At 56.2% G+C, this 19,692-nt stretch overlaps 2 protein-coding genes across 5 annotated transcripts; both read right to left on the reverse strand.

Moving 5' to 3' along the window:
• Positions 1 to 626: 626 nt before the first annotated feature.
• Positions 627 to 9,913, reverse strand: LOC111938150 (bactericidal permeability increasing protein). 3 transcript variants are annotated; one of them, XM_086853402.1, is made up of 18 exons: positions 9,762 to 9,913; positions 9,483 to 9,583; positions 9,169 to 9,351; positions 8,475 to 8,585; positions 6,486 to 6,585; positions 5,760 to 5,867; positions 5,142 to 5,297; positions 4,690 to 4,753; positions 4,172 to 4,235; positions 3,645 to 3,736; positions 3,305 to 3,481; positions 3,041 to 3,100; positions 2,745 to 2,912; positions 2,399 to 2,466; positions 2,143 to 2,185; positions 1,755 to 1,818; positions 1,185 to 1,261; positions 627 to 915 (listed from the first exon to the last, which is right to left on the reverse strand). In XM_086853402.1, exons 3-18 carry the CDS (start codon positions 9,170 to 9,172, stop codon positions 868 to 870), a joined length of 1,404 nt encoding a protein of 467 aa, XP_086709528.1. In that variant the 5' UTR covers positions 9,173 to 9,351; positions 9,483 to 9,583; positions 9,762 to 9,913; the 3' UTR covers positions 627 to 867. The 3 variants fall into 3 exon arrangements, with proteins under 3 accessions (XP_086709528.1, XP_086709527.1, XP_086709526.1); XM_086853401.1 differs by having other exon boundaries at positions 7,390 to 8,585; positions 9,483 to 9,834; XM_086853400.1 differs by lacking the exons at positions 8,475 to 8,585; positions 9,169 to 9,351; positions 9,483 to 9,583; positions 9,762 to 9,913 and adding an exon at positions 7,390 to 7,524.
• Positions 9,914 to 10,783: 870 nt separating this feature from the next.
• LOC111944146 (bactericidal permeability-increasing protein-like) lies at positions 10,784 to 19,619 on the reverse strand. Of its 2 annotated transcripts, none has more exons than XM_086853403.1 (15): positions 19,481 to 19,619; positions 18,418 to 18,532; positions 17,671 to 17,799; positions 17,079 to 17,237; positions 16,627 to 16,690; positions 14,668 to 14,731; positions 14,127 to 14,218; positions 13,787 to 13,963; positions 13,518 to 13,577; positions 13,222 to 13,389; positions 12,867 to 12,934; positions 12,611 to 12,653; positions 12,222 to 12,285; positions 11,652 to 11,728; positions 10,784 to 11,065 (listed from the first exon to the last, which is right to left on the reverse strand). In XM_086853403.1, exons 1-15 carry the CDS (start codon positions 19,593 to 19,595, stop codon positions 11,018 to 11,020), a joined length of 1,443 nt encoding a protein of 480 aa, XP_086709529.1. In that variant the 5' UTR covers positions 19,596 to 19,619; the 3' UTR covers positions 10,784 to 11,017. The 2 variants fall into 2 exon arrangements, with proteins under 2 accessions (XP_086709529.1, XP_086709530.1); XM_086853404.1 differs by having other exon boundaries at positions 17,079 to 17,234; positions 19,481 to 19,615.
• Between the last annotated feature and the right edge of the window lie 73 nt (positions 19,620 to 19,692).

Here is a 19,692-nt window from a genome sequence, read left to right on the forward strand (position 1 = left end):
GTCTGGAAGCAGAGCCTGACCCCCACCTGGCTGCCCCCTCCTGTCAGGGAGTTGTGAGGGTGTGAAGGTCCCCCCTGAGCCTCCTTTTCTCCAGGCTGAGCCCCCAGCTCCCTCAGCCTCTCCTGGTGCTCCAGCTTCTTCCCTGGTTCCCGTGCTCTTCTCTGGACATGCTCCAGCACTTCCATGTCCATTTTGGAGCGAGGGACCCAGAACTGGACAAAGGCCTTGAGATGTGGGCCTCACCCATGCCAGGGGGACAATCCCTTCCTTGGTTTGGTTACAGGCCATGTTGATACAGGCCAGGATGCCCCTGGCCTTCTTGGCCACCTGGTGCTCATGTTCAGCTGCTGTTGGACAGCAGGGCAGGGCCTTTTCCACTGTGCTCTTTCTAACCACGCTGCTCCAAGGCTGGAGTGAAGGGACAGGCCAGTGGGACACAGGTGTTCCATGGTGCCTCACCATGGCCATGGAAACAGCCAAACCAAGTGGTCCCCACCCAGCTCCAGCTCCAGCTCCAGCTCCAGCTCCAGCTCCAGCTCCAGCTCCAGCTCCAGCTCCAGCTCCAGCTCCAGCTCCCATCTGTCCCAGTGCAGCCCCAAGCACAGACAGTGACACTGACACTCAGGCCCCATCACCAACACCTTTATTGCTGCTCAGAGGAAGGAGGGGGGGAGTGGCTCGGGACAGGGCACCCCCAGCTCATGGTAGCACCAGGTGAGGCCCCAGCGGGAGGTATGAGGGTCCAGGCCAAGGCAGCAGTGCAGAGCACTGGCAGGCGCAGTAATCTTTGGCACTGGGATCAGGGCAGGGAAGGGCAAGTGGAGAATGGAACATATTTTGTGCTGAAGGGCTCTCATCACCTTATTTTCATGCCTGGGGTTGGAAGTGAACATCTGCTCCAAGCATCAGGAAATTCTGGGAGAAAAAGAGACAGCACTAGGCTGCTGTGGCCCATGGCAGCTGCATTCCCCAGCACCCACCACATCCCTGAATAGAGAATGGATTGGCACATGCGTGCTCTGTTTTGCTGATGGGCCACTCGGATCTCAGTGAAGATCAGCCTTCCATCCATCACTTCCCAGCACAGCTTGGGGAACTGGATTTGGAGGCTGTGCTGGTAAGGCAGGGCTTTAGGGACAGCAGGATGGTCTCCAGCTCATGGGCAGGTGCTCCCCCTCACTCACCTGGTAGAACTTCACGAGGGTATTGGAGAGCTGGATCCTGTCCAGAAGTGGCAGAGGGAAACCCTCATCTAAATGGGCTGGAAAAGACAGCACATGTGTCTACATTGGGGTGGGAATGGGAGTCAAGGGAGCACAGCGCACACAGAGGAGGCGGCCACCTCCTTCCCCCAGCCCTTTCCTCTCCTCCACTGCTCCTGGGGCAGGCAGAGGAAACTCCCCCCAACCTCCACAGAAGGGCTGTATGTTGTGCCATGAGAGCCCCCTTGGCCCCTGCAGCCACCAGCCCCGCTCTGGTCTGAACTGCTGGCGAGGCAGGAGATGCAGGGATTTGGGGAGAGGGTCTGGAAAGCATTAGGATATGCACAGGGCTCATTTTTTCCATTGCGTTTGCTGCTGGGAGCCTGTCAGAGCAGCAAGAGGCTCCCACTGCTTCACTGCCGCCTCCTGCACGCACTTTTCCCTGGATCAGCCTTGGCAATGAGGATTTAATTAGTGAGCTGGGACCACTAGAGTGGAGCAACCCGAGCGGAAGGTGCTCCAGCACCCCCATTCCCCCCAGTAAATTCTCACCATTGAGATGTGGGATCAGGGTACTGGAAATCAAGTTGTTCATTACAGTCTGCAGGAGTTGCACCTAGGGATTGGGGAGAAGGGAGGAAAAGCTTTAGCCTGTGGGCCAGGAGACATGCAGGCACTGGAAGATAATTAGGAAAAGGAGATGAGGAGCTGGGAAGGGCACACATTTTGCCAGAGACCAGCAGATTTGTCTGGCTGCACTGGCAGGGCAGGAAATGTTGGGGTGAGAGCAGCAACAGATCCTTTCCCAGCCTTGCAGGCTGAGGCAGGAGGTGGCTGCAGGATCAATGTTGGGTTCCATGTTGGGAAGCAGTGTGGAATTGCCCCCAGCAGGCTGCCAGCTCCATGCTGGGGGCTCTGGTCATCATCAAGGCTAGCTTACCTGGAAAGTACCAACAGCTGAATCCTTCAGAGAGAGCCTGATCCTGTGCAGGGGCAGAAGTGGAGGATGTCCCAACAGAGGGAGCAATTCCACCCATTGATGGCCATGCACATCCCACTCCCTCCAGCCCCAGCTCATTCCCTCCACAGCAAGCCCACATCCCTAGGACCTTGCCATCCCCTCTCTGTTCCTGGGCACCCACACAGAGGTACCCCCAGCCACCCCCTGCCCAGACAATGGCTGCTCCCCTCTGTACCTGCCCACATCCAGGCTCCCAACTATGCGGCCGGATCTCACGTTGATGACAGCGGACACGTTCCCTGTCTGGGGAGAGAGCACAGAGCTCTGGCAGTGCTCACCCCACCCCACCCCAAAGCAGACACCCGAGGGAACAGCTCTGACCAGCTGAAACACACCACTGCCCATCCAGGGGTGTGTTTGCACCTGGTATTAAACCTGGCATTTGCCAGATCAGGAATTGTTCACTTGGGGACACTCCCACTGTGCCTGGACAGAAACCTGGCACCTCCCCTGGTGCAACAGGGCTGGGCACAGCTCAAACTCCCTCCTGCCCCATTGCCACAGGCTGTGTCTGAACTCACCAGGCTGAGGAGGAAGAGAGGAGCCAGGCTGGAGTTGGGAAGGATGGCATAAGCCTGGGCATCCACAACGGGCTGGAACGAGATTCCTCCTGGTCCAATAGTCAGGAATGGAGCAGTGGGAGCAGACAGCCTGAACTTCATTGGCATGTCTGGGTACATCTCCTCCAGCTGTGTGGGAGCAGGGAGGGGATGGGAATGATGGCACAAACACCCAGTCGTGAGGGAGAACACCTGGCACAGAGCAAAGCCTGTGTGTGCAAGAGCTCTGGGCAGGCAGGCTGGGCCACACTGCTCACCTGGGGAATGAAGGCTGAGAAGACAGAGGTGTCCAATTTGAATCCCACATCCTTTGGGATCTGCAGGGAGAGGACTGTCATACTGGGGCAATGTGGCACAGAGGAGCCCATGGTGAACCCTCCTGTCCCCAAATGCTGCCATGTCTGACAGCCCAGCCTCATTCCACAGCCTCCAGCTCTCCCACTGCGGCTTCTCCAAGACTGCTGCTCCCGGAGCACCTCAGCAAATGGAACCTCTTTCCTGGCCCTGCTCGTGCCACTCACCGTGGCCTCTGTGATTTCAAAGACCAGTGCCCCAGCCTTGTGGTAGGCAATGCAGGCTGTGTTGAAGAAGTAGCTGGAGGCTCCAAAGTAAACCATGCGGTCATGATCCGGGGGTAAGGCCAGTGGCGGCGGTGAGAAGGGGACAGTGGAGCGATGGGCCAGGGAGTAGAATTCACCCTGGGAGGATGGAGAGACATGGAGAAGGGGAGCAAATGGCAGTGGGACTCACCTGCTGACTCAGGATGGCAAACAGCATTTGTGGCAGGTACCGAAACCTTGGTTCCCACCTGCCTGTGGCAGAGCACTGGCCAAATCAAGTGTCCCCAGGGCCACCTCTCACCTTCAGATACAGGTCCAGGGACTGGGGAGTAGCTCTTGGGGGTGCCACCAAGGCATAATCAAGCCCAATCTTGGCATTTATCCTGGCTGTGACTGAAAACACGAAGAAGAGAGGTGAATAAGAATGGCATGGTCAGGAAAGCTGGGAGCAGATGGCCTCTGCTGCTGTCTGGACAGTGCCATGCCTGGGCTTCCTGGGCCTCAGCTCACTACCAACTACCCCTATGCTTGCTTCTGTTTAAAAGCAAAACCCTCCATTTTTCTCCTCACTCTTTCACAACAATCTCCTGGACCTGAGGATGGCCTGGATCCCTCAGCTAAAGCAGCCTGAGCCCCTGCCTGTCCCAAAGGGATCTCCACAGCCAGACAGGACAGAGTGATTTGTCTCTGCTGAGAAGATGCTCTCCAGCTCCCAGCTTGGGTACCTGAATACCAGGAGATGGGTAGTGGACACAAGGTAAAATGTTTCTCATGGCTGGGAAAAGCTAGGAAGAGCTGTTCCTAAAGCCACTTGCAGCCCCTCAGTACCTGGCAGGGTCTGGATGTGCTTCTGGACTTGGTTTTGTACATATTGGTCCACATTGTCACAGACCTGTGGGACAGAAAGGCAGCAAAGATGAGCGAGGGCAGCAGAGTCACAGCCCCAGCTCAGAGCTTCAGCCCCGCTCCCTGCTCCATGACAAAGTCTGCTTAAGTGAAAGAGCACACAGTGATGATTGTCTCCATTCATCAGGCAGCACATTAAGTGTCCAAGACACAAGCAGGGTTTATACCGACAAGCATCTGCTTGCAGCAATTTCCCCTCAGCACAGTTCAGCTCTGGGAAGACCCCTGGAAGGAATCTCATGTGGCCCATGCAGGAATGAACCGTGCTGAGCAGCCAGGACATGGCCAAAGCAGAGCAACTGAGAGGATTAACCCACCCCACATTCATGTGTTCTGGATGTAGTTACATCCCTACATCTGATCCTTCCAGCACATCACCTACAAGTGAGGGCTAAAGACCACCAGAAAACCCAGCGCCCTGCCCTCCACTGTTCACGTACCTTGCTCTCTAAAATCTTCCGCAACCTGGACTCAATAACGCTGTGGAACAGGTTGTAAAGCCACCTGCAGAGAGACACAGAGGGAAGCCCTGTCTAGCTCAGATCCATACTGCAGAAGCATGTGCCCAGGAAAGGGAGACCCTGGAGATGCAAGACCCTGGGAACATCATTCCCACACCAATTTGGCATCTGGCTTTGCCCCAGGGTTTCCATTTGCAGACTCACTGGTAAACCACAGAAGTCTGGTAAACCCAGCCCCTTTAAATGTGCAGCCACAGCAGGAGAAATTCAGGCCAGATTTAAGACCAAGCCACCTCAGATTTGCCAACAGCCTACTCCTTGCACCAGGGCCACATTCCCATGGCAGAGTCACATTCCCATGGTAGAGTCACATTCCCATGGCAGGTGGGTGAACACACAGAGTTTCCAGACCTTCCAGTGAAGTTACATACCCAAACCTGCCTGAAAAGTGCACTCGGACTTTGGAGATGCGGACACTGCAGTCGGAGGTGCTGATGGTGGGCTTCCCAGTGGTGTCACTGCCCAGCCTCAGGATGATTTTGATGTAGACATTTTCCACCTTCAGGTTAAAAGATCCATGGCCCCGCCTGCAGGGAGAGAGGTTTGTTGATGAAAAAGAGATGTTCGTTGATGCTGAGGCCTGGTGAAGACACCTCAAATCAGCTTCAGGATTAATCTATGTGGATCAGTCTACCCCTTGTACAGAGCATCCAGAGGAGACTGGGAAAGTGTTTAAACTCAGGGGAAACAAATTTCACTGGCACATTAACTAGGAGAGATAACCTTTAAATAGAGGGAATGAAGGCAAGTAGGGGTGGTGGAAGAGAGACCTGAGGGTCCATATACAGCACCCCCAACATGTGCTTTGTTCCTGCTTCCCACCCTATTTTATCCATCATATCTGGGTGAGCAAAGTGACAGCTGCCCAAAACACAAGGGAGAGCGAGAGAAGAAAAAACCTGTCCAGATCCAGAGAGGGAGACACAGAGTGGGTGCCTGAACAGGGTGAGGAAAAGCTGGGAACTCACACAAAGAGAAATTTCACCCACCAGTCCCCAGACAGCTCAGCAAAGGCGTTGGAGATGGAAACTTGCAGGCCCACATTGGAGATTGGGGTAATCTGTGATTTTGGCAAATGAAAATCACGAAGGCGCAGTCTAAAAATATATGAATTAAAAGAAAAGTCATGTTACAGTGGTTCCTTGCTCCCAAGTGCAAGACTAGGGAGGGAGGGAGATAATCAGGGAGGGAAGGAGGGTGAGCAGGACAGAGTGGAGTCACTACACTGGCAGCATCCCCAGCTGCAGTTCTGCTGCTGCAAAGCTATGCCTGGCAGGGACACACAGAGCAGAGTGGCACCTTTGGGAATGTGGCCCTTGCAGCCACCCACAGCAGCTCCAAACGCTGCGCTGCAGGAGCAGAGAGGCACCCAGGGCAGCAGGGAGCTTGCATTTCCACACAGGCTGGGCTCCTGATCCACGTGGGAACGTGTGCCCTGGTCCCACAGGCAAGGCCATCTCCACTACCCCAGCTTTGATTGCACACAATCCACCCATTCCCAGGGGGCTGTGACCCCAGTTCCCTTTCTCCCCATGGGTAAGGAGTGAAACAGAAACATACCTGCCTGCACCAAGGACAGGGCAAACATCTCAGGGAGCTGAGGAAGGGACAGGATGGTCCTCACTGCTCCAGGGGCTCCCCACCCTCCCCACCCTTCCTGCCCCTTGCCTGGGTTGAGGGGCAGTGGGTGGCTCCTAGGCACTGGCAGGGCTCACCTGGAGATCTCATAGTGCTTATTCCCATATTTAACCGATATGTCTGGCAGCTTCAGCTGGGCCAGCTCCTTCTTCATCATCGCAATCCCCTCCTGCTTAGCTGCAGGGACACAGGGAGAGCATCACCCCCACTGCCACAAGAGCTGGAGCACACACTGAGAATGCAGCAGAAGGATCAAAGGAAAGATCCAGGTGATGCTGCCTCCCAGGCTGGCTTTAAAGCAAACCTCTGTGCATAGAGCCCTGAGGTACACAGGCAATCATGCCTGATGCCCTGCTTGCAGCCCCAGGGGAAGGTGGTGGCTACAGAAAGGAGAATGTCCCAGTCCTCACCCTCCATATAGTGCACTCTGTGAGAGCTGCAGGAGGTCCAAGGCACTAGGCTGCTGTGTGTTTCTCACACAGTGTATTTCAATCCATAACTGTGCTCTGCTGGAGCCAGGGCTCTGCCTGCTTCGATAAAACCAGCACGGGGCCCATCCATCTCTGTCACTGCCCCACCCCAGAACTCCCCAGCTCCTTTCTCCTCTGCAGCTCCCTCCTCCAGGGTTCTCAGCTCAGCTGCCTGGATGTGCTGTGGGACCAGCGCTCTCCTGCTGTGCTGGCCCCCGACACTGCCTGGCTGCAGCTCCCTGAGACTCCACAGTGCTGATCCCTCTGCAGATCCTCCATCACGATGTGGGCTGGGGGGCATGCAGGTGCAACAGGGGAAGCCCTGGAAAATGGTGCATTTGGCACCCCTGTCCTAGGATTTCCCCATCCTGCCCCTGTGCTCCTCACATGGCCACCCACAGCCAAGGATCCCCCATCCTGCCCTGGGACCCTGCACTTCTCCCAGGGTACCTGGCTCCACACCTCTGCCACCAGCACATCTGTGAGGAGAGAAATCAGAAGCAGAACCCACCGTAGTCCAAGCCTGCCTGGGTGATCCTCACCACAAAGCCGGGGTTGGTGGCTGTGGTGAGTGCCAGGCACAAGGCCAGTGTCCCGCAAGCCACTGCCAGGCTCTGCACTCCCATCCTGGCTTCCTGCAGTGCTGGCCTGGGCTGGGCTCTCCCTGCCCACACCACCTTTATATCCCTGCCAAAACAGGAACCACGGGCAGAGGAGATGTGTGGACCCAGGGGGCCACACAGCCAGGAAGCCCCAGGACTTCCTGCTTGGCCACTGCCCTGCTCCGCTGTGCTGCTGGCACCATGGCATGGCCCAGTACAGAGGCACACCTGGTGCCTCTCACCAAAGGCAGGGAAGGGGCACTGGAAACGAGGAGGCAACAGCCTGGTTTCCAGCTCTCTGTCAGTGCCAGCAATCCCTGCCTGTGGCATCCTCAGTGGAGCAGAGCTGGGTTTGACACTGCCAGCTGAGCCTGACAGAGCCACATTCCTGCAGCCTGTACCTGGCAAAAGCTGGGAGCAGCCCAGGCTGCCCAGGAGCAGTGTCCCAGCCCTGCTGCTCTCCATCTCTGTCCCATGGCTCTCCTGGCTACTCTGTGAGCTGCTTCTGTCACACCACAGACCTGCCAATGGCACCAGAGCATCCTAGGGGCACAGCAGTGGGCAAAGAAGGCAGGTCACAGCTTGTCACCTCATGTGAGCAGACCCCAGAGACCCCCACACCCAGCAGGGCTGGCAAAGGAGCACCCAGCTGGGCTGGGCAGCTGCACCAGGGCAACTTCAGTGGGGTGCCCTGCACCTCCAGAACCTGTCACAGGGCTCCTGCACAGAGCAGCCATGCACAGGAGGAGACATCCATCAGCCCAGGATCAAGCTCCAAAGACAGCACTTCTGAGGCCTGATATGTCACAGCTCTTGTCACAATGGCTGGAGATAGGGGCAGGAGCTGGGTGCAGCCAGGCAGGTGTGAGGGGAGAACACCCCTGAGCCCCTCCAGCCAGGAGAGCTTGGCTGGCTGGTCTCTCCTTGCAGGACAAAAGTGAGGGAAGAAGAAATGCTTGAGTTACTTTCATTTCCTGTTGGGGTCCAGCCTGACCTGCCTGACCCCGCCCTTTGGACAGGTAAAGGCTTCTGCTGCCGAGCTGCTCTGCCTCTTCTGGGAGTGTGGGGTCTGCTCCACTGGGGAAAGGCTGGCTCCTCCAGGCTGCTAGAGAAGGAATGGGAATGGTCAGATGGGAACCACGAGCCCAGGAGAACAGGAACTTGCAGGAGTCCTGTGCTGCTGCTGTCCTTTGCCCAGGACTGCAGGTCAAGACCCCTCTCTCCACTGTCCGTAAGCCACCCCTGCTCCCCAGGGCCGGAGTCCCTCTGGCCCCACACGCTCCTCAGCACGTGTGGGCAGTTCCCCATCCTGTCCCAGCTCTTTCCACATGTCTCTCATGATGCCATGGCTCAAGCCACCCTGCAGCCACGTGCTGGGACTACCCAGGGACAACAGGAGCTGGGTTGGGGCTGCGAGCAAGCACACCAGATATTTTTGCTATCAAGGAAATCCGGGCACATCTGTGTTCCCTGGTGGCACTACCAGCCCGGGAATTCCCCGGGCAGCTTGTGCCTGTGCCAGAGGAATGATTGCTGTGGCTCTCCAGCTTTCCACCAGCAGGTGTATGTGGGCTGGGGAAGTACCAGGGAAAACCTGTGGACTCAGCAAGAAAAGTGAGAGCAGCATGGATGGGTTTGGAGAGAATTTAGAAAGAGAAGTTGTCAGCCCAAAATAAAACATCCCTTACCCATTTCCACACAGGGCAAGTCTATTGTCACCCACAGAACTGGGCTGTGGTCAGGACCAGTGGCAACTGTGGTTGGCCCTAGACCAACAGGGACTTCAGCAGAGAGAGGTCATGGTAGGCATGCCTGCCAAGATATCAACCAGCTTCTCCCTGTGCAGAATCTCCTCCTTAAGCCTCTCGGCCCTAACAAAGGAGAAGGGTCCTCATGAGGCAGGGCCTGCGCTCTGTTACTCCTGCAGCCCTTCCCAGCTGCTTTCACCCCAGGGAAGGGCAGGTGCTGCCAGTGGGATACAGGAGACCCAGCACAGCCGTACCCAGGATCCCGATGCGGAGCGGAGCACGAGCCTGCGGCCGCCGGGCCTTCAGCGCCTTGAGGTGCTGCAGACGGTTCCAGATGGCCTGCTCGGCCTTCTCCCTGGGGAGCCAGGACAAAGGGTATTCCAGCTCTTGAGCACAGCCCCAGCCTTAAGCGGCCCAAGCCCTTTGTGAGGAGAATTCAGCTACAGGCAGGGAATCCAATGGCACCTGAAAGTGCCGTTTGTGGTGGGGGGATTATGTCTTGAATTTATCTTATCTGCTATCACTTTGCTTGCCTGAGAGCATCCCCACTACAGAAACACCGCAGGGACTAAGCTCTTGGGGAGAAAAACTGCCTTGGCCACAGCACCCAGGAGCGCTTTGGGGGAAGGATCGGCCGCGGACTCTGCGGCCCCGCCGCTGCCTCCGCCCCTCGGCGCCGCGTTCCGCCCCTCTCACGTTCCGGGCTCGCCCCGCGTCTGGGCGGCGCCGCCGCGGCAATCACAAAATCACAGAATTAATTCAGTTGGAAAAGACCTCGAAGACCATCGAATTCAACTTGTGACCAGGATCATCATGTCAACTACAGCAGGGCACTGAGCGCCATGTCCAGTCTTCCCTTAAATACCTTCAGGGACCGTGACTCCACCACCTCCCTGGGCAGCCCATTCCAAGATCTAATGAGCCCTTCTGTGAAAGAGTTTTTCCTAATATCTAACCTAAAAGTCCCCTGGTGCAGCATGTCCCCTTCTCCTATTGCTGTGTGTCTGGAAGCAGAGCCTGACCCCCACCTGGCTGCCCCCTCCTGTCAGGGAGTTGTGAGGGTGTGAAGGTCCCCCCTGAGCCTCCTTTTCTCCAGGCTGAGCCCCCAGCTCCCTCAGCCTCTCCTGGTGCTCCAGCTTCTTCCCTGGTTCCCGTGCCCTTCTCTGGACATGCTCCAGCACTTCCATGTCCAGGAGCAGGGACCCAGAACTGGACAAAGGCCTTGAGATGTGGGCCTCACCCATGCCAGGGGACAATCCCTTCCTTGGTTTGGTTACAGGCCATGTTGATACAGGCCAGGATGCCCCTGGCCTTCTTGGCCACCTGGTGCTCATGTTCAGCTGCTGTTGGACAGCAGGGCAGGGCCTTTTCCACTGTGCTCTTTCCAACCACGCTGCTCCAAGGCTGGAGTGAAGGGACAGGCCAGTGGGACACAGGTGTTCCATGGTGCCTCACCATGGCCATGGAAACAGCCAAACCAAGTGGTCCCCACCCAGCTCCAGCTCCCATCTGGCCCTGTATAGCCAGAGATGCAGATAGTGACACCAGCACGATAGCCCATCACCAACACCTTTATTGCTGCTCACAGGGAGGAGGGGATGGGGCAGCCCAGGGCAGGGCACCCCCAGCTCATGGTAGCACCATGTGAGACCCCATCCGAGTGTCTGAGCCAAGGCAGCAGTGCAATGCAGTGGCAGGACTCGTGGTCTTTGGCTCAGGCAGGGGAGCATGGAAGGGCAAGTGGTGAGAGGAGCATATTTTGTGCTGAAGGGCTCTCATCACCTTATTTTCATGCCTGGGGTTGGAAGTGAACATCTGCTCCAAGCAGCATGAAATTCTGTGAGAAAGAGAGAAAGCACTAGGCTGCTATGGGCCCTGGCAGCTGCATTCCCCAGCACCCACCACATCCCTGAAGGGAAAATGTGCCTACCCCTGTGCCTATTTTGCCCCATGGCAGGCTCTGGAGATATTTCAGAGCCACACCTCACTTCAGCTATTCGGCATCCCCATGGTGACCCCATTATTGGGCTTCCCCACCACAGGGACACTCTCGGATCCCCTAGACGTGGTACAGCTCCTTCCATCAGGATAAGCAGGGTCTGCATCCTACCAGGCACCACAGAATCCATCCAGGCAATGACAGCTGGGGAGAGTGGGGATTTGGGGCTGACACTGCTGGAAAAAGTGTCGTGGGAAATTCAGACCCCCCCATTTAAGAACTGGAGAAGGATGTTGTACCATCCCAGACTCCCACCATGCAGCCAGGAAAAGCAGAGCACTGTTTTGCAGCTGAGAGCATCTTTTCATCCATCACTTCCCAGCGCAGCTTGGGGAACTGGATTTGGAGGCTGTGCTGGTAAGGCAGGGCTTTAGGGACAGCAGGATGGTCTCCAGCTCATGGGCAGGTGCTCCCCCTCACTCACCTGGTAGAACTTCACGAGGGTATTGGAGAGCTGGATCCTGTCCAGAAGTGGCAGAGGGAAACCCTCATCTAAACGGGCTGGAAAAGGCAGCACATGTGTCTACATTGGGCTGGGAATGGGAGTCAAGAGAGCACAGCGCACACAGAGGAGGCGGCCATCTCCTTCCCCCAGCCCTTTCCTCTCCTCCGCTGCTCCTGGGGCAGGCAGAGGAAACTCCCCCCAAGCTCCACAGAAGGGCTGTGTGTTGTGCCATGAGAGCCCCCTTGGCCCCTGCAGCCACCAGCCCTGCTCTGGTCTGAACTGCTGGCGAGGCAGGAGATGCAGGGATTTGGGGAGAGGGTCTGGAAAGCATTAGGATATGCACAGGGCTCATTTTTTCCATTGCGTTTGCTGCTGGGAGCCTGTCAGAGCAGCAAGAGGCTCCCACTGCTTCACTGCCGCCTCCTGCACGCACTTTTCCCTGGATCAGCCTTGGCAATGAGGATTTAATTAGTGAGCTGGGACCACTAGAGTGGAGCAACCCGAGCGGAAGGTGCTCCAGCACCCCCATTCCCCCCAATAAATTCTCACCATTGAGACGTGGGAGCAGGGTACTGGAAGTCAAGGCGTTCATTAAGGACTGCATCATTCGCACCTAGGGATTGGGGAGAAGGGGGGGAAAAGCTTTAGCCTGTGGGCCAGGAGACATGCAGGCACTGGAAGATAATTAGGAAAAGGAGATGAGGAGCTGGGAGGGGCACACATTTTGCCAGAGACCAGCAGATTTGTCTGGCTGCACTGGCAGGGCAGGAAATGTTGGGGTGAGAGCAGCAACAGATCCTTTCCCAGCCTTGCAGGCTGAGGCAGGAGGTGGCTGCAGGATCAATGTTGGGTTCCATGTTGGGAAGCAGTGTGGAATTGCCCCCAGCAGGCTGCCAGCTCCATGCTGGGGGCTCTGGTCATCATCAAGGCTAGCTTACCTGGAAAGTACCAATAGCTGAATCCTTCAGAGAGAGCCTGATCCTGTGCAGGGGCAGAAGTGGAGGATGTCCCAACAGAGGGAGCAATTCCACCCATTGATGGCCATGCACATCCCACTCCCTCCAGCCCCAGCTCATTCCCTCCACAGCAAGCCCACATCCCTAGGACCTTGCCATCCCCTCTCTGTTCCTAGGCACCCACACAGAGGTACCCCCAGCCACCCCCTACCCAGACAATGGCTGCTCCCCTCTGTACCTGCCCACATCCAGGCTCCCAACTATGCGGCCGGATCTCACGTTGATGACAGCGGACACGTTCCCTGTCTGGGGAGAGAGCACAGAGCTCTGGCAGTGCTCACCCCACCCCACCCCAAAGCAGACACCCGAGGGAACAGCTCTGACCAGCTGAAACACACCACTGCCCATCCAGGGGTGTGTTTGCACCTGGTATTAAACCTGGCATTTGCCAGATCAGGAATTGTTCACTTGGGGACACTCCCACTGTGCCTGGACAGAAACCTGGCACCTCCCCTGGCAGGATCTGGGCAACAGGGCCGGGCACAGCTCAAACTCCCTCCTGCCCCATTGCCACAGGCTGTGTCTGAACTCACCAGGCTGAGGAGGAAGAGAGGAGCCAGGCTGGAGTTGGGAAGGATGGCATAAGCCTGGGCATCCACAACGGGCTGGAACGAGATTCCTCCTGGTCCAATAGTCAGGAATGGAGCAGTGGGAGCAGACAGCCTGAACTTCATTGGCATGTCTGGGTACATCTCCTCCAGCTGTGTGGGAGCAGGGAGGGGATGGGAATGATGGCACAAACACCCAGTCGTGAGGGAGAACACCTGGCACAGAGCAAAGCCTGTGTGTGCAAGAGCTCTGGGCAGGCAGGCTGGGCCACACTGCTCACCTGGGGAATGAAGGCTGAGAAGACAGAGGTGTCCAATTTGAATCCCACATCCTTTGGGATCTGCAGGGAGAGGACTGTCATACTGGGGCAATGTGGCACAGAGGAGCCCATGGTGAACCCTCCTGTCCCCAAATGCTGCCATGTCTGACAGCCCAGCCTCATCCCACAGCCTCCAGCTCTCCCACTGTGGCTTCTCCAAGACTGCTGCTCCCGGAGCACCTCAGCAAATGGAACCTCTTTCCTGGCCCTGTCCTGCTCGTGCCACTCACCGTGGCCTCTGTGATTTCAAAGACCAGTGCCCCAGCCTTGTGGTAGGCAATGCAGGCTGTGTTGAAGAAGTAGCTGGAGGCTCCAAAGTAAACCATGCGGTCGTGATCCGGGGGTAAGGCCAGTGGCAGCGGTGAGAAGGGGACAGTGGAGCGATGGGCCAGGGAGTAGAATTCACCCTGGGAGGATGGAGAGACATGGAGAAGGGGAGCAAATGGCAGTGGGACTCACCTGCTGACTCAGGATGGCAAACAGCATTTGTGGCAGGTACCGAAACCTTGGTTCCCACCTGCCTGTGGCAGAGCACTGGCCAAATCAAGTGTCCCCAGGGCCACCTCTCACCTTCAGGTCTGCATCCAGGGACTGGGCAGTAGCTCTTGGGGGTGCCACCAAGGCATAATCAAGCCCAGTCTTGGCATCTATCCTGGCTGTGACTGAAAACAGGAGGAAGAGAGGTGAATAAGAATGGCATGGTCAGGAAAGCTGGGAGCAGATGGCCTCTGCTGCTGTCTGGACAGTGACATGCCTGGGCTTCCTGGGCCTCAGCTCACTACCAACTACCCCTATGCTTGCTTCTGTTTAAAAGCAAAACCCTCCATTTTTCTCCTCCCTTTTTCATAACAGTCTCCTGGACCTGAGGATGGCCTGGATCCCTCAGCTAAAGCAGCCTGAGCCCCTGCCTGTCCTTAGGCATAGGTCCCAAAGGGATCTCCACAGCCAGACAGGACAGAGTGATTTGTCTCTGCTGAGAAGATGCTCTCCTGCTCCCAGCTTGGGTACCCGAATACCAGGAGATGGGGAGTGGACACAAGGTAAAATGTTTCTCATGGCTGGGAAAAGCTAGGAAGAGCTGCTCCTAAAGCCACTTGCAGCCCCTCAGTACCTGGCAGGGTCTGGATATACGTCTGGAGCTCGTTTTGTACAGACTTGGCCACATTGTCACAGACCTGTGGGACAGAAAGGCAGCAAAGATGAGCGAGGGCAGCAGGGTCACAGCCCCAGCTCAGAGCCTCAGCCCTGCTCCCTGCTCCATGACAAAGTCTGCTTAAGTGAAAGAGCACACAGTGATGATTGTCTCCATTCGTCAGGCAGCACATTAAGTGTCCAAGACACAAGCAGGGTTTATACCGACAAGCATCTGCTTGCAGCAATTTCCCCTCAGCACAGTTCAGCTCTGGGAAGACCCCTGGAAGGAATCTCATGTGGCCCATGCAGGAATGAACCGTGCTGAGCAGCCAGGACATGGCCAAAGCAGAGCAACTGAGAGGATTAACCCACCCTGCAGGGGCCGGAGCACTGATTGCACTGAGGCTGAGCTTTGCTGAGCTCCTACAGCTTTGTGTGCCAGGACAGAAGAGTGCATCCCTCTGCCTCTGTCATCCACAAGTGAAGCCCTGGCATTCGTGGGAATTTTGTTGCAGGCTCACCACTAGCCTGGGAAATTTACTGCAGGGCACCTTCTTGCAGATGGCTAAGGAAATCTGCACAAGCTCCTTTCAATGTTTTCACTGTAACATCACAGCAGCCATGGGCAGGATCTGTCCATCATCTCTCTGACTGGGCATGCAGCCCACAGAGCTGATGGTGAGATGCAGCGCTGCAGAGGGGCAGTGACCACACTGACAGAGATGAGGAGGAGGAGCAATAGAGCTTTGGGCATGGCCTTAATGACAGCAGGTTGCAGCTCTTCGCTGTCCCCAGTGATATTTTTCTCTCTGTGCTGGAAATGCCCCATCGCTGCCTGTGAGGACATTGCTGCAGGCTGAAAAATGTGGCCCTTGTCCTTGTGACTGGGATTTCTCCATGACCTACATTTCCCTGTGACTGGGATCTCCCTGTGAATGGAGTCCCAGAACTGAGGGGGTACAAGAACTTCCCAAGCATTGCAGGAAGAGCAAGAGGCAGACACAGGCTGGCTGGCCTGGCTTGGGGCCCAGCTGTGGCCAGTGTGGTGCTCAATCCCTGCCCTCTCCTGTCCATTGCCCCTCACATCACCACTCCACAAAGACAATGAAGAACGTGTGTGGGGCAGAGGGAATTTGGAGGAGGACCAGAGGGCAGTGGGGTCCCTTTGCAGTCCCAGAGCTGTTCTCTTTCTAGGGGATAAAACAGCAGAAAAAGCCTCTGAGCCCTGGTATCGCTCCTGCCACCAGACCATCTGCCACCACAGACCCCAAGGGGACTTGGGAAAGCTGTTGCATAGAATTGGGAATAGTGCCTGGGCAGGATGGGATCTAGTGCAGGAGTGGGATTTGCCTGTTCTCCAGCTGCCTCCTTCCCGAGCAAGGTTCACATCCAGAGAGGCTGTAACTCATGCCAGTTATTCTTGTAGTAATTATTGCTAACAGCTTGTTTCCATGCCTTGTTGTGGGTCTCCTGCATGTCAGTGTCTGTACCAGGCAGTGGTACCACAGCTCCCTGATCCCCCACAGTAAAACAAAACACCAAATGTCTGAAAATCAGGAATAAGAGTTTCCCCTCCAGTGCTCCCCAAAGCCCTCCAGAATATGGCAGGTTAAAGGACAGCTCTGATCAGGTTACAATGAGTTTGGCTGAGACATAAGATCTAATTAACTGACCACATGGAAAGAAAAGTCTTTGTTAATTAGGAACCACTTATGCTGGGCTTTGGCAAAGGCTCCAGGTTTCAAATTCAGTCTGAGTCACACTATGCTATGGAGTCTGCAACGCCCATTCCTTTGGTTTTTTACTGAATTGGCAACACAGCTGTGTGCTCTGGCTGTAGTCTATCCCTACATCTGATCCTTCCAGCACATCACCTACAAGTGAGGGCTAAAGACCACCAGAAAACCTAGGGCCCTGCCCTCCACTGTTCACGTACCTTGCTCTCTAAAATCTTCCGCAACCTGGACTCAATAACGCTGTGGAACAGGTTGTAAAGCCACCTGCAGAGAGACACAGAGGGAAGCCCTGTCTAGCTCAGATCCATACTGCAGAAGCATGTGCCCAGGAAAGGGAGACCCTAGAGATGCAAGACCCTGGGAACATCATTCCCACACCAATTTGGCATCTGGCTTTGCCCCAGGGTTTCCATTTGCAGACTCACTGGTAAACCACAGAAGTCTGGTAAACCCAGCCCCTTTAAATGTGCAGCCACAGCAGGAGAAATTCAGGCCAGATTTAAGACCAAGCCACCTCAGATTTGCCAACAGCCTACTCCTTGCACCAGGGCCACATTCCCATGGCAGAGTCACATTCCCATGGCAGAGTCACATTCCCATGGCAGGTGGGTGAACACACAGAGTTTCCAGACCTTCCAGTGAAGTTACATACCCAAGCCTGCCCGAAAAAAGCACTCGGACTTTGGAGATGCGGACACTGCAGTCGGAGGTGCTGATGGTGGGCTTCCCAGTGGTGTCACTGCCCAGACTCAGGAAAATTTTGATGTAGACATTTTCCACCTTCAGGTTAAAAGACCCATGGTCCCGGCTGCTGGAAGGGGGGGACAAGAAAGGGATGTTTGTTGATGCTGAGGCCTGGTGAAGGCACCTCAAATCAGCTTCAGGATTAATCTATGTGGATCAGTCTACCCCTTGTACAGAGCATCCAGAGGAGACTGGGAAAGTGTTTAAACTCAGGGGAAACAAATTTCACTGGCACATTAACTAGGAGAGATAACCTTTAAATAGAGGGGAGTGAAGGCAAGTAGGGGTGGTGGAAGAGAGACCTGAGGGTCCATATATAGCACCCCCAACATGTGCCTTGTTCCTGCTTCCCACCCTATTTTATCCATCATATCTGGGTGAGCAAAGTGACAGCTGCCCAAAACACAAGGGAGAGCGAGAGAAGAAAAAACCTGTCCAGATCCAGAGAGGGAGACACAGAGTGGGTGCCTAAACAGGGAGAGGAAAAGCTGGGAACTCACACAAAGAGAAATTTCACCCGCCAATCCCCATCCAGCTCAGCAAAGGCGTTGGAGATGGAGACTTGCAGGCCCACATTGGAGATTGGGGTAATCCGTGTGTATGGCAAGTGGAAATCACGAAGGCGCAGTCTAAAAATATATGAATTAAAAGAAAAGTCATGTTACAGTGGTTCCTTGCTCCCAAGTGCAAGACTAGGGAGGGAGGGAGATAATCAGGGAGGGAAGGAGGGTGAGCAGGACAGAGTGGAGTCACTACACTGGCAGCATCCCCAGCTGCAGTTCTGCTGCTGCAAAGCTATGCCTGGCAGGGACACACAGAGCAGAGTGGCACCTTTGGGAATGTGGCCCTTGCAGCCACCCACAGCAGCTCCAAACGCTGCGCTGCAGGGGCAGAGAGGCACCCAGGGCAGCAGGGAGCTTGCATTTCCACACGGGCTGGGCTCCTGATCCACGTGGGAACGTGTGCCCTGGTCCCACAGGCAAGGCCATCTCCACTACCCCAGCTTTGATTGCACACAATCCACCCATTCCCAGGGGGCTGTGACCCCAGTTCCCTTTCTCCCCATGGGTAAGGAGTGAAACAGAAACATACCTGCCTGCACCAAGGACAAGGCAAACATCTCAGGGAGCTGAGGAAGGGACAGGATGGTCCTCACTGCTCCAGGGGCTCCCCACCCTCCCCACCTTTCCTGCCCCTTGCCTGGGTTGAGGGGCAGTGGGTGGCTCCTAGGCACTGGCAGGGCTCACCTGGAGAGCTCATAGTGTACCTTCCCCACGTGCAAGACACGAGAGTCACCCGAGATGTCTGACAGCTTCAGCTGGGCCAGCTTCTTCTCCAGGATTGCGATCCCCTGCTCGTGGGCTGCAGGGACACAGGGAGAGCATCACCCCCACTGCCACAAGAGCTGGAGCACACACTGAGAATGCAGCAGAAGGATCAAAGGAAAGATCCAGGTGATGCTGCCTCCCAGGCTGGCTTTAAAGCAAACCTCTGTGCATAGAGCCCTGAGGTACACAGGCAATCATGCCTGATGCCCTGCTTGCAGCCCCAGGGGAAGGTGGTGGCTACAGAAAGGAGAATGTCCCAGTCCTCACGCTCCAGGCTGCCAACCGGGTGAGGTGTGTGGGAGGTCCGAGGCACTGGGCCCTCCATGCCCATTGCCTGCAGGCGAAAGTCGAGGGAGTTAAGGTCCCAGGGAGCAGCACGGCATCAGTGGGTGCTGCACCCTTGCCTCCATCAGAGAAGGGGAGTCACGTTCTCTCCCACACGGCTGGCAGAGCTGCCTGGTAAATGAGCTGTTTCTCACACAGTGTATTTCAATCCATAACTGTGCTCTGCTGGAGCCAGGGCTCTGCCTGCTTCGATAAAACCAGCACGGGGCCCATCCATCTCTGTCACTGCCCCACCCCAGAACTCCCCAGCTCCTTTCTCCTCTGCAGCTCCCTCCTCCAGGGTTCTCAGCTCAGCTGCCTGGACGTGCTGTGGGACCAGCACTCTCCTGCTGTGCTGGCCCCCGACACTGCCTGGCTGCAGCTCCCTGAGACTCCACAGTGCTGATCCCTCTGCAGATCCTCCATCACGATGTGGGCTGGGGGGCATGCAGGTGCAACAGGGGAAGCCCTGGAAAATGGTGCATTTGGCACCCCTGTCCTAGGATTTCCCCATCCTGCCCCTGTGCTCCTCACATGGCCACCCACAACCAAGGATCCCCCATCCTGCCCTGGGACCCTGCACTTCTCCCAGGGTACCTGGCTCCACACCTCTGCCACCAGCACATCTGTGAGGAGAGAAATCAGAAGCAGAACCCACCGTAGTCCAAGCCTGCCTGAGTGATCCTCACCACAAAGCCGGGGTTGGTGGCTGTGGTGAGTGCCAGGCACAAGGCCAGTGTCCCGCAAGCCACTGCCAGGCTCTGCACTCCCATCCTGGCTTCCTGCAGTGCTGGGCTGGGCTCTCCCTGCCCACACCACCTTTATATCCCTGCCAAAACGGGAACTGCAACTGAGGGTGGTGTGTGGAGC

This window comes from Cyanistes caeruleus, chromosome 16, assembly GCF_971803275.1.
Source record: "Cyanistes caeruleus chromosome 16, bCyaCae1.hap1.1, whole genome shotgun sequence".
NCBI lineage: Eukaryota > Metazoa > Chordata > Aves > Passeriformes > Paridae > Cyanistes > Cyanistes caeruleus.